Below are 13,066 nucleotides of genomic sequence, written 5' to 3'. Positions count from 1 at the left end.
TTCAGAGAGGGGAAAAAAAAAGATCAGGTGTAATTCATGGAGACAGAATAAGTAGTCATATTGGTGTGTTACTGAGTCCTTGAATGCCCTGATTATATATACTGTTAAAAGCAGGTTGAAGATGTCTTCTCTTCCCCCTTCCCCCAGCTTAGTGCAGTTCCCAAAGGTAATTTAGAGGTTCAGGTTATTTTTCTCAGGTGTCTTGTTCTGCCTAGAGGATTTAACAAGAAATTTTGCAGCTAAAGTGCCTTTTACCCAACAGCTAGATAATTTGATTTTGCTTTTTCCTTGAGAATAAAATACCAAACTATTCATAGGAGGACTAGGGCTAAGAAGCCAGCTTGGCCTTATTTCAGTCTTCTTTCTGACTAATCCAAGCATACCTGTTCCTGCAATAACTTGGATTTTCTAGCAAAAAGGTAGTGGTTGCAGTGAGGAAATGCAGTTCACATTTTAGGAAGATGATTATTAAACAAGCCCTTAAAAATACCAGCTTTTTTTTCCCCTGTTATTCTTTAAAAATCTGTATTATCAACTGTTACTGTTAAATTCAGCTGTCCCATTCATTTAGGAAAGTTAGATCTGCAATTAAGCAGGCTGGTGGTCTGTTTCAAAATATATAGCATTGTTTTGTCAGTTTTAAACTATGGTCCTATTAATGTTTAAGAGGATAGAGTTCTGTTTAGAGAACAGCTCAAGGCCTGCCTGTAGACCACACATTACGCACAAATGCTGACACAAATACTCTTGTGCCAGTTGATGTGGGAAGCTTTGTTAAGAGTAAATATGAACTAAAGTTAATGTATGCTGGTGTAAAATCCCAAACTGCTCACTATGAGGTGAAGTTATCTAACGTAGAGGTACAAGAAAGATTCACATGTACATGTAATAGTTGCCATTTTAAGGTGTTTTCAGGTGTGTGTGCATGCACATCTCTTCTACGCTTCTGGTAAAGTGTTACATACAAGGTTCAGGAGGCAATTTAGGTAATTACTGTAAGCAGTTATTTACTGAATGGAAGTCTGGAGTGTATCACTTGTAACCTGGGTGGTCCAGAAATGACTTCCACAAGGAGACTCTCAACCTCATATATTTGTTGATTTGAAGTATATTAACAGTCATATCATTATTGTAATCCATAGTTTCAATCCAAAACTGAACATGGGCCTACAGACTAGTTATCTGGATTTTTAATGGAAGTAAGTTGGGAACGGATGAGAAATTTGTGTAAATGCTGATGAGTTAGAAGTCCTCTTACAAAGCTACAGATCATGTATCTTCGTCCAAGTCAGTAGTGAAAGTGAATTGTAGCTATGGCAGAAGGGTTGTAATCAAAGGTTCAAAAGGAATTTCATGTTTACACTAGAGCTGAATACAGGTAAATAATATGTTTAATTAGCAGCACCAGGAATGAGCTAGTTGTGCTTCTGTACATTTTTTAACACTGTGTATATAGTTGGACAGTGGTCTACTTAATAGGTGTCCTTTTTCATAAATGCAACATTTAATAGGTGTCCTTTTTTGTATATGCAACATTATTTTTCTTGAAAATGATGCGTGGGGAGTCAGGAGGAATAGAATTACTCCTCTGATTGTCAGTAATTAATTCTATAATACTTGTTTACCAGTCTGCTTTGGTAAAGAGACACAAAATAACTTTCCAAAAAGATTGGGTTTCGAGAGTTCTCTTATAGATAACTTTTTTGTGTCAATGTGAGAATGCTTACAAGTTGGATTTTATACAATGTTAATCTTTCACTAACTTCTTTTCTTTCAGGCTTCCCACTTCTTTTGGGGATTGTGGGCTCTAATTCAAGCCAAATATTCCACCATTGACTTCGATTTTCTAGGGTAAGTGTGCTTACTGCATATAATCATAGAATAATTGATGCTGGAAAGGACCTCTGGGCTCATCTAGTCTAGCACCCCAGCTATCAGAAGGTATGAGGTCTGAGGAACAGATATGAAGGATCTATGTGATCCTACTACAATTCTTAACTTTTAAGAGAAAACAGGACAGTAAACACCGTCTATGCTTTTTGTTGTTATGAAAAGCTCTCAAAATTAATATGTGCCCCTGGGCTAAAACACATGGTATAACAAACAAGGAACATAACTAGAGGTGTCTTGTTGGAGAGACAAAGGCATAAAAGCCAAGTTAGTCAGTGTGCTCAGTTATCTGTCAGACATAGGACCTATGTTTCCAATGTAAGAATCAAGAAATGGAGCTCTTGTACAAAAGAGCTTGTTTAGTCTTATTGCATGGAGTATTGTTCTTGGAAGTTACTAATCCCTTTTTAGACTCTTTGTAATGCCAATGAATGTTAAGTTCTGTTTCCTGAGATGCTAGCCAGTGGTGTTCTGTTGCAGTTAGATGTTTCTTTGGCATTTTTTAAAACCGTCTTTCATGGTAACAATCAGAGGAATTAATCTCTCTATTGAGGACTGGGCAAGGTTACAAAATTAATCATTTTGCCTGGTAAAAGTTCCCACTTAAGAATATTTTGTACTGACTAAGCCAGTTTACTGAGTTTAAGTGTCATTCTGTAAAAGAGAAATCTGAATTTCTTCATGGGATGAATTATTCTAAAGTAGAAGTACTTATTAGTAACCACTAGATGGCACTAAACCCAAGTTAAAGCGCAGGTGGTAGAGCCCAGAAATGTGTCAGTTTTGAATAAAATGTCATTCTTGCAAAGATCAAGGTCAGATTTCTTTGGAATTGTAGTTGTCAGTTGTTGGACAGTCTGTTAAGATCTATTAAATGGGAAAACACTACTTTTGATAATTCCAGAACAGCTTCTGTTTTGCAAACTGTAGCAAGCTGAGAGATGATGGTGATGGTGAGGAAGTTCTTAATTTCTTCCTCTGGCAGCTGCTAAGGGTCAGTGTTGGAAATGGAGTACTGGGGTAGGTGGGCTTCTGACTAGTCCTACCTAGCACGGCTGTTTTTATGTAATAAGTTACCTGCTCTTAACTTTAAATCTCTCCTTCCCTTTGCATAGGTATGCAATTGTCCGGTTTAACCAGTATTTCAAAATGAAGCAGGAGGTCATGACGTTAACTCTTCCTGAGTAATGAAGAGGAAGAAACTTCCAAAGTGGATAGACAACCCCTGAATCTTCTCTGAGAACAGATACTGGAAAAAAGATAAACATTTGTTGAAGTTCTGTAATGCTCACTTGGTGGTTCTTGCTTTATAAATAATGCCTCTGAACAGTCCTTCAATGTTAAATTTTAATATGAAGAGCATACATACTGCTGTTGATATAAAACAGATTAGAAACTTGCTAAATCTATAAAAAAGTTGTAGAAATTGCAATTTAATCCTTCTTTGTAATTTAACATATGTTGTATGTGAATTATTTATTATAAGTTTAACATGATTCCATTGCTGCTTTCATCAGTTTGTGTAAAAGTTGGGGTGCAGACAGTGAAGTTGTTCCAAAGGATTCACTTAGCAAGTTATTTTATTGAAGTTGCATTAACTTATATTAAATAAAACATGCTCAGAATATTTTAGGTGTATACAATCAAAATATGAGTGATAAGAGACTTGTGAGGTCACCAGTGTGCTGTAACTAGGGAAAAAGGTTAGGATCTTTATTTTTCCCTCTTTTTTTAAAAAACAAAAAAAGAGAAAAAGAAAAAGGTAGCTTTCCCTGCAATGGTACTTTTCTTTTGTATAAGAATCAACCAGCTTTTTGAAAGGTAGATAACATTTTGATTTTTCCTTCTTGATGTATTAATCTGTAGAAATGTGGAGGTTCTGTAGACACCAGATTCCTTGAGGATATGTACCATCGTAGTGTTAGATGGACAATGTACCATCTCCGACATCTGTGGGAAAGCTACTTCTTTAAGTGTACCTTTAAAGACCACTATTCCAAATATGTATTCATTTTGAAACTTTATTCTAAATTTGAACACTATTCTGGTCTCTGTATTTGATGTGCTTCAGCAATATCTAGTGAAATGGACTATTGACCTGAAGATTAGTGAACAGAGATCCTGTTGCACTGGGGAGCAAGACACTTAGGTTTACAGTTTGTGTATCGTTGACATCTTTCTGCTTTGCCATCTTCTGATGTTGGAGTCTAGTCTTAAATGCTTGGTCCTGTAGTTGCAGGTTCTGATACGTCTTTTTTTTTTTCTGTGGCAGCAAATTACTTATCAAAGGCTCTAGTTTGAAGGATAATATGGACAAATATATAACTTGAACAATGGGGCTTTGATCATCACACACACTTTCTTATTTCTTAAAGCTATTATACTAAGAATGGTCTGAATTACAAAATGTGAATTGAAAAGAAAATGTTTACTTAACAAAACAATGTATAAGTCTGAGTGGAAAAGAGGCTTTAAATATCAACGAGGGTGAGGGGGGCAAGAGGGGAAGAAACCCACAACAGAAAAATAAAACCCAACAATGCAGTGTGGAGTTGGGCAGGCATGTACTCAGCTCTGATCATACTCTGAAAAACTTTGCACTTCGGTCACATAAGTGCCCACGTGTACAAAGTCTGTGTGTGTGCATATACACATGCAAACACAAACTTACCTGAAGAGTAAATATTATGGGGAGTCTGTTGTACAGACTCCAGCAAAAATATTTATTCAAAATTGCTTTATGGCACACTGTGTGTGTATGTGTGTGTATGTGTATATACACACACATATATGCATACATGCTGTACAAAAGCTTGGATTGATTCAGGACAAAGACAACTGATGTGAATGAAAAATTTTCACCTTGTGAGACCATTTTGAATGGCATTCTGTTATTTTACAAAAGCAAGGTTTGTGAATTTTTTTTTTTCCTCTTGTTTATTAATCTCTGAATGTTTCATTTTTTTTTTTTTAATTTCCTTCAGTCAAATGCTTAATCCTAATTCAAATGGGAGAACTGGCATTTTTTGTAACTTGAAATTAGGTAACCATTTTTGTTAGCATTTGTTAGCTGGAGGCTACTATACTGGACAAATTTCTTGGTAGTTAAATAGAAACAATAGCTAAAATAAACATTTATATTTTCCTTTGTAGCAGTTATCAAGGATGTTGCTAGAGCTCAAAGCACTGAGGACTTTCCGTACTTTCTCCCTGTTGACATTCTTGATGTATGTTGCATAATACCCTTCTGTCTTGGTAGTCCCTTTAAGTTCAGCAAGATCTGCTTGGAAGTAAGATCGCTGAAGATTTTTGAACTCGTATTACTGTTTTGTTGAAGTGGTGGCTTTATTTCTGGCAGTGTTGCTTTGTATTTGTGAAATATTTGAAAAAGACTGTGAAGTTCACTTTGTCTTGGAAAATCCAGCACTTGACGGATCCTAGTTTTCCCAACAGTCGGCAAAACACATTCCCTTTTCAGGTACCAGTACTATTTAAGTTTGGATTCAGTGTAATTTTTTTTCAGTAGTATTTTTGTTTGTATAGCTCAAGTAGCAATAACTGGAGGAGTGGAAGCTTGCTTCTGCAGAACCAAAGCTCTTCATGAGTGCAGCTCAATCTCATTCTTGTGGAGTGAAGCTCCACCAAATCCTGTAAAAGCACTTTGAAGCAGATAGTAAATACTGGAGGCTTTTCCTGAGCCACTTTGAAGAAGCACAAGGACTATAACAGGTTACAGCGGTTGACTTTGTAGTACTGGTAGAGGCTTTAATTTTGCATGTTGAAATTCATTTTACACACTTAAATGCTGCTTTGAGTCAGCTTTCTTTCAAGACAAGTGCAGATTAAAATAATTCCTGATAAGTTCTGAGGAAATACTGTAAAACTTTTTCCAAAATGGAACGCCAGTTACCTTGAGCCTTGTTCCACATCCTTTTGAGCCAGTGGCACTCGGACATTCTCACTTGCTAAGGAGTATCTACAGGTGCATTAAGTTGGAAGCACTAGTTTGCAATAGCAGTGTAGATTATAAGGTAGCTTGAAACTGTGAATACAGGACATTCTGAATGTAAAGTTAGGTACTAGGGCGCTGAGCTAGAGAACATGTACTTGTTTCATTTAATTTATCTCAGTCTTTTTAGTAGCATTGTTAAGATATTTGAAGGAGGACAAAAAGAAATTACTGAGCTCTAGAAACATCCTGTAGTAGTTTTGACTGTGACTTGCCAAGAAGACATTCTGTTGCCTTTATGTTAAGCTAAGGGCATGAATGCCAAAATTAATAATTCTTACTGTAGTTAAACCTATATTGTAAATATAAAGAGGATTATTAGTAGCGGCATTCTTGCATAAGTAGCATCAAGTCAATAGACCATAGTGGCCTGGTTGCTTTTGTAAAGCAGAATAGTGTGAATTTTTTTCTTCTCATTTCTGCAGTCGGATCTGGCTAATCCATGCCTAATTTCTTAGGTCACCTAAACATTAAAGATCTCTCAACAATAAGTAGTCTCTGCTCGCATAATTTTAAATTCCTCCATTTACACATCTTGATTTGAATTTTAAAAAGACTTGCCCAATTTGCATTAACCAGGTCTGACTGTATATGTATATACAACAGTGTAAATAACCATTTGTAAATTAGTGTGAATTGTACTGTATCTTGCATTTATGGACTTGTGTATTGCATTGTATTCTCTCCTATTTTGTAGAAACTTTGATGTAAAGAAATCTGACTGTGTGTGGACTTCTTTTGTTAACTTGACCTGTAACAGAGCATAATAGTTTTATGTTAAGGTCTCCATTTATAGCCTTGGGCATCCAGTGTCTTTTTTTCCCCTTATCTCGCTCTTGGGAATGATTCTGGGAACAAAGGAATTTATACAGTACTAAGATGAAGAGAGAGTATGTCCTAACAGTAGGGCAAAACTGTGTGTTAGAAGTCCATGCAGTACCTATCGTGTAGGGAAGGCTGTTAAAATAGTTTACTTAAACTTCCAAAAATTTCCTACACGTTCTTGAATGCTGGTGACTTTTAAACATAAGCATGCTGAAGTATTCCCGAAGTGTGTGCTCCTGTGGTGACAGCAATTTAATTTGTTGTAGAAGTCACCCAACTTAAATGGTTTTGGTGGATATAGCCTTATACTAGGGTTAGTTGCTCACTTGTAAATGCTTACAATCAATGCCCAAGTCACCACAATAGTTCTGCCAGTCATGCTTCTCCACACTAGAACTACTGGCAGCCCCTTTAGACTATTGGAAACTTACCTGAAGTATTTTCCCTGGTTGCCATTCCCTCCCACTCCTCCCTGTGCCTACAACCCCACTTCATTAGGAGAAACAAGGATGTAAAAAGCTTCCTTTCTATACTTAATCACCATTATTTCCTCTCTAAAATAGTGTTTTATCTGGTCAGTGTGCGACTTCTCATCAGAATTTTTTTGTGTAGGAAGTCCCTTTCTGAGGAGTCCTTTCATCTTGGAAGCATAGACATGGTGAAGCGTAGTTTTCCCTAAATACCCGACTGTATTTCGTTACTGTTGCCTTTCACTGTTTTGAACTCAATAGTGTCCTTCAAGCTGTTAGTTTATTCTTGTTACTACTGTGTTTAATAACACTGCTGGAAGATACTGGTATGCAAAGCTCATTGTCCATCTGACAAATTGATCTTGGTACGCTTGGTATGTCCTGTCAGCTTTACCTGCACTGGAGGGTGCACCTGCTTTTTATCAGTGTTGGCACTTCAAGTTACTAGGGTCCTGGGAAGTGAGCTTATCAAAGAAGTACTAGTCAAGAGGAGGGATGGGCTCAGTAAATACAAGTAAACGGAAGTCATTCACATGGAAACTCAGGCTTAAGCTTTTGATGTAGCAGGGTGCCGAATATGCTTGTTTACTTGTGTGGTTTAAGGACAAGAGCAAATTGTAAAGGGAAAAGTTTGTTTCAAAATCAAGATTTCTTTTAAAGCCTTTGGTAGCTGACAAAACCTTACAAAATGTTCTTACCAAAAGAAATCAAACCAAATGTTAGTAACTTGCTGATTAAACAAAGCTTTATTCTATAACCCAATCTCTTGCTTGGGGTAGTCCTTCCTCTAGTTTGCAGGGGAGGTTGATCACAGCTGAGTTTGCAGTGGCTGTCTATTCTTGATTTGTTGTAATGTTTTTGTATAGTTCACTGTGTTCTTGGATGCCTTCTAAGGTGTGCTAGGTTATTAAACTACTGGAATTAGCTACTGTCTCATACCATTTCTTCCATGCCAGGCAGGTTGTAATTACAGTAATAGAACAGAAAGCATCTGATCAAACCTTCAGGTAATGCAAGGCAGATGTTGAGCAGTCTTACAGCTGATTTTTTGTCCCCCTTTTTATTGCTGTGGGCTGCAAGCTGTTTCCATTGCTTGTGAAAGACATGAAAAGCCATGACCTTTGGTCTTGTGCGAGGCAGGTGTTCTGATAGCCAACCACACAATGTTTAAGAAAAGGGGCTCTCAGCAGTGAGAAACCACACAAATTCAGGTGGAACATCTTGGAAGGAACCAGCCTTTGTGGTTTATAGACCTCTGGAGTGGAAAGGAAAACGTGTGAAACATTTGTATGTGCCAGTTATGAGGAGGCGCTCCATCTAAGTGATGTGGTGAGACTTTTTTTAAAGTGATTTTTCCAGTTGGTCTGATCTGTAGAAATTAAATTCCTGTGATTAGGAAACCAGTCAGCTTGGGGGAAGAGGGAAGAAACATTCCGAAATATTACTAGAAGATGTAGGCTGTTGCTTAATTTGCAACACTTAGATGAGAGTTGGGCATTTCTGTGTATCTATTACTGTAGGCAGTGTTCTGCACTGGATTATTTAGTTAAGGGGTTTTATTATTACTATGAAATATCAGAAAACTGACTGGAATGGGCCTGAAGCCCATTATGATCTTAGAACAGGTGGCCAGACTTCACCAGATCACCGAACTTCTGGTTCAAGGTTTTATGTTAGCTGATCCCGTAGCCTTCTAAACCTTTTGAGCTGCTGTCTTGGGTTGCCTATGGTGTGGAACTCTCATGGACTTCTGAATAAGTTTGATATTCTGCTTATAGACAGATGACATAAAGAAAACCTGGTGGAAATCAAAAGCTGTGTGAACATTGAGAAAGCAAATGTTACTTGAAATCTAACAAACTTTGAAAATAGATGCTGAAATAACTTCAGGTACTGCATCAGCCTATTTTTGTGGTATTGCGACTGTTTTTTCTATGTTAAGTGTTTTTATTTTTCTCCACATAGAGATCCATTTAAAACACAAGATGAAAGAGACCACGGAAGAGAAACATGAAAAATGTATACAGTGCCGTAAAATGCAGCATAAACTGGAAAAAAAGTGTATGTTTCTAAGCTTTTGGTGGTAGTAATTATTAAGTGTTATAAAAAAAAAGTAGGTGTCAAGTTTTCAGTGTATGAGAGAACTTTTTTTTTCTAGAAATGTTCCTTTTAACATTTTGTATCTCAGTTGCAGTCTGTGGTAGTTAATAATGCTGCTTTGTACACAAGTGCTTTGAATAGTCTCAGCACTGAGAATGTATCCAATCTTTCTTAAAAAAGACTTAAAGTTAGATTCATTGGTTCTGTCTCAAGCCTCTTAATCCAGCTATCTAAAAACACTTTAAATACTTGCAGAAACAGGGCTGTAGTTTATTAGGGATTTATTCCATTTTGTGTCTTTTTTTTTTTTACTGCCTATTTTCTAATGTTCTTTTAAACATGAGTCCATTTGTCCTGTGAATAAAATAAGCTCAACTTATAAATAAGCCTTTGTCATCTTCCAGCACTGTCATCGTCCCAAAAGTCCCCATGACTCATCTTGTATGTTGTGGAGTTTAGATGCATCATTTATCCATTGGAGTGAATTGTGTTTCTTTTGAACTAAATGTTATTGAAGCTGTTATAAGGCCTTCTACCACTGATTAAATGAAGTAATGTACCTTTCCAAGAGATTTATATTGTGTAAATAATTTCAAACTGCAACAATAAAGTTTGTTTCCAACTGCACTTTTAGTATATATTGTGATTATTTTGCTTTCCTCAGGTTTAAAAGCACTTGATATGGAATACTTAAGAGCTCTTAAAGACTTGTGTTCAAATGCGTACTTCTTTCTGGGATTAACAACCCAGCTAAAAATTAGTAGTTGGAACCAGTATTTGGCTTGCACAAAGTTATCTCCTAGCAGTGCTATGCATTAAAGAGGTTTGGTCATTGACCATTAAAATGTCACATCTGGGAGGCAGGAATTAGGTGGAGAGTGACTGTCAGTAGGCATCGTTACTGTTGAGGAACTGGAGAAAAACATGCAAAATCTGGGCTGCTCAGAAATTTAATTTATGTACAATAAGCACCAGGGACCCATTTTACAGGCTGATTGATCCATGATGCTGAAGAAAGGTGCTGCATCCACCCTGAAGGTGGTTGAGCTAGATGACCTTTAAAGGTCCATTCTGACCCAAACTATTTTATGCTGGTGTCAGAGTGTTAGTTGCTTGGGGGTTGACTGGGATGTTTTGATGTACATCAATAAAACTCTTTGCTTCCTCCATCTTGGTTGGGTACCCTAAAGAGAATTATTTCAGCAAGGTACAGATTTTACTTGTGCCTGAGTTACCCTGTGCAGTTGCCAGCAGTGAATTTATGGAGGAAAAGATTCCTTAGGCCAAAGTCTGCACTCTTCTGTGCCTGCCATACTTGTCACTGAAAATAGGGATTTCACAGAATCACAGAATGTTAGGGATTGGAAGGGACCTCGCATGACCATCTCGTCCAATCCCCCTGCCGGAGCAGGAACACCTAGATGAGGTTACACAGGAGTGTGTCCAGGCGGGTTTTGAATGTCTCCAGAGAAGGAGACTCCACAACCTCCCTGGGCAGCCTGTTCCAGTGCTCTGGCACCCTCACTGAGAAGAAGTTTCTTCTCAAATTTAAGTGGAACCTTTTGTGTTCCAGTTTGTACCCATTACCCCTTGTCCTATCATTGGTTGTCATGATTTCCTGCATACACTGAAAACAAAATTTTGGTCTTGTTTGTAGTGGGCTTGATTAAGGCTTTATCAGAGTTTATGTGTATGTAGTAAGGGACAAATAGAACAAGCAAATAAAGGGAAGTATTTTTTTAAAAAAGTTCTGATGAGTGCAAAAGCAGAATAACCCTTGGGTTATGAAAAAGTACTGACCCAGCATTATAGGAGACTGGAGCCCTGTGCATCTTTTCATAAATAGGTTTTTGTATATAATAATTCCTTCTTAATTTGCAAGGCATCCACCTTTTAACTCTGACTGTTTTCTTCAAGTGTAATGATCACAGGGTAATGCTTTATACACACAACTTATGCAGCATGAGATTCTCAAACACTCCGAGCATGACTGCTTCTTGTTGACCTAACCACGTGGCCTATTTCCTTTGGGCTTTTTGCTGCTTAAGTACTACTACTACAGAATGGATGAGTTGAAGAATTATTTTTCAATTTAATAGAAAATACTCAGACTGTGACTGGATATCTGGGGTGACTTGTCCCTGCTGAATTGCTGCTTAGAACCAAGAGCTGACGTTTCTCAGGCATCTCCTGCCCAAATCCTCAGAACTTTCCACAGGGCTAAGTTGTGGCTAGTGGTTGTTCACTGTTGTAATTGCAGTCAAATTGACATCTCCTGTGCTGATAAACTAATCCACTGTAACATGGAATCTTCCTTTTCTTCCACAAGTAAAACTCCTTTTACATCTTGGCTGGAAAAAGCAGAGCAAGCCCTTGCTAGCCTAGAAGTTGTCTGTGGGAAGTAATGACAAGGGTTTTTTTTGGGGTCACCCCAGAAAATACAGTCCTGAATAGTTTACCTGTTTTATTCAAGATAAAGAGCAAGCTACATACATGAAATAGGAAGGAAAACAATGGCACGTGTGATGGACTCCACTACATACTGTGTTTAAATGCTGACTATACAAAATGTGCATTCCTGGGAGTTTCCATGAGTGAATTCAAAAATAGCACATTTACCCTTAATAACAATAGAAATCTGATTTGTTTTACATAGGATGTATACAGGTTTATAGGTTAATAGATATATTAAATAGAAGGCTTGATTCCCATTAGCGCTGCAGAGCCAAGCAGTGTGAGAGTGCATGGGAATTTGTTTTCCGCACATCCAGGGGCGTGTGCTGCTGACAGTCCCCTCTCAGAACTGGCACTTGCTACTGAACATGTAGAGAAGGTTTTTTTTTTAAAAGCCCCACAGTGTCCTTTATTGCTGACACATAGTGGCAGAAATATTTCTTTCATCAGGAACTGGCTTTGAGGAAGGAGTGTGGACCTCTTGTTGCACACTCTATTGAAAGCCTTCCTTGAAACTCCGGACCGAAGGTGCTAACCATATCTTATTTCCTTCCCATTCCCTGTTAATATTCTCTACAATTAATCTGCAGTTCATCTTCATCCTGCTCTCTTGCTGTGTTATTTAGAATAAAGCTGCATGTCTCTCTTTTTTTCTTTTTTTTTAAAATTTTTAGGAGTGTGAAAGAAGCAATACATAGAATTGTTCAAATAATAGCAGTCGACTGAGAGGCCGAAGGTGGTGTCTGCTTCAAATGACTTTATGACTGACTGAGTCAAGCCAGAAGCAAGGCTCACTCTTTGTTGTAATTATTTTCTGTTGATACCTTCATTTCTCTGTGCCCTGGGAAACAGAGCGGGACGACAAACTCCAGCACTTACCCGCAGGTGGCAATGGAGCTGCAGACTGTGTCTCATTGTTGAAGAGGCTTTTTCAAGACAGCTTATTTTTTGTAGTACAGCATGTCATACATCGAGTTAAACAGGAAAAAGGGTATTCTTTTATCTCTCAGTGAGTTGCAGCCAAGATCTGTAATTGCCTTGCTCTTAATGTTGCGTAACTGTTAGCAAGACTCAAGCCAAGCATTAATGAATTTCATCAGAACTTCATTTTTTAATGAGCATCATTAATCGTTAGTCATGCGTGCTGCAACCTACACTTTTCTAAAGTGGGGGTTTGCCAATCGTATTGCACTATAAAAACAGCAGCATATTTTCCCCAGATTTTATCAGTAAAATAACAACAAGAAAAGACCATGAAGGGATTGAGACCAAAAAAACTAATTTATTTGACCTTTTAAATACTTAAGATGTTCTCTGA

General features: G+C 37.6%; 1 protein-coding gene across 3 annotated transcripts in view; it reads left to right on the top strand.

The window, feature by feature from the left end:
* The window catches only part of ETNK1 (ethanolamine kinase 1), a 34,869-nt gene extending 24,948 nt beyond the window's left edge, over positions 1-9,921 (top strand). For all 3 annotated transcript variants that reach the window (XR_010466548.1, XM_005511328.3, XM_065031895.1), the window contains 2 exons: positions 1,778-1,851; positions 3,006-9,921. Coding sequence is in view for 2 of the 3 variants with exons in the window: in XM_005511328.3 (XP_005511385.1) it covers positions 1,778-1,851; positions 3,006-3,078 (147 nt within the window). In the remaining variant the exon portion in view is untranslated. The remainder of the gene's footprint in view (positions 1-1,777; positions 1,852-3,005) is intronic.
* The last annotated feature ends 3,145 nt before the right edge of the window (positions 9,922-13,066 follow it).

The sequence above is a fragment of the Columba livia genome, chromosome 1 (assembly GCF_036013475.1).
Source record: "Columba livia isolate bColLiv1 breed racing homer chromosome 1, bColLiv1.pat.W.v2, whole genome shotgun sequence".
Taxonomy (NCBI): domain Eukaryota; kingdom Metazoa; phylum Chordata; class Aves; order Columbiformes; family Columbidae; genus Columba; species Columba livia.
The sequence above is the reverse complement of the archived record's forward strand: the minus strand, read 5'-3'. Positions and strand labels throughout refer to the sequence as shown.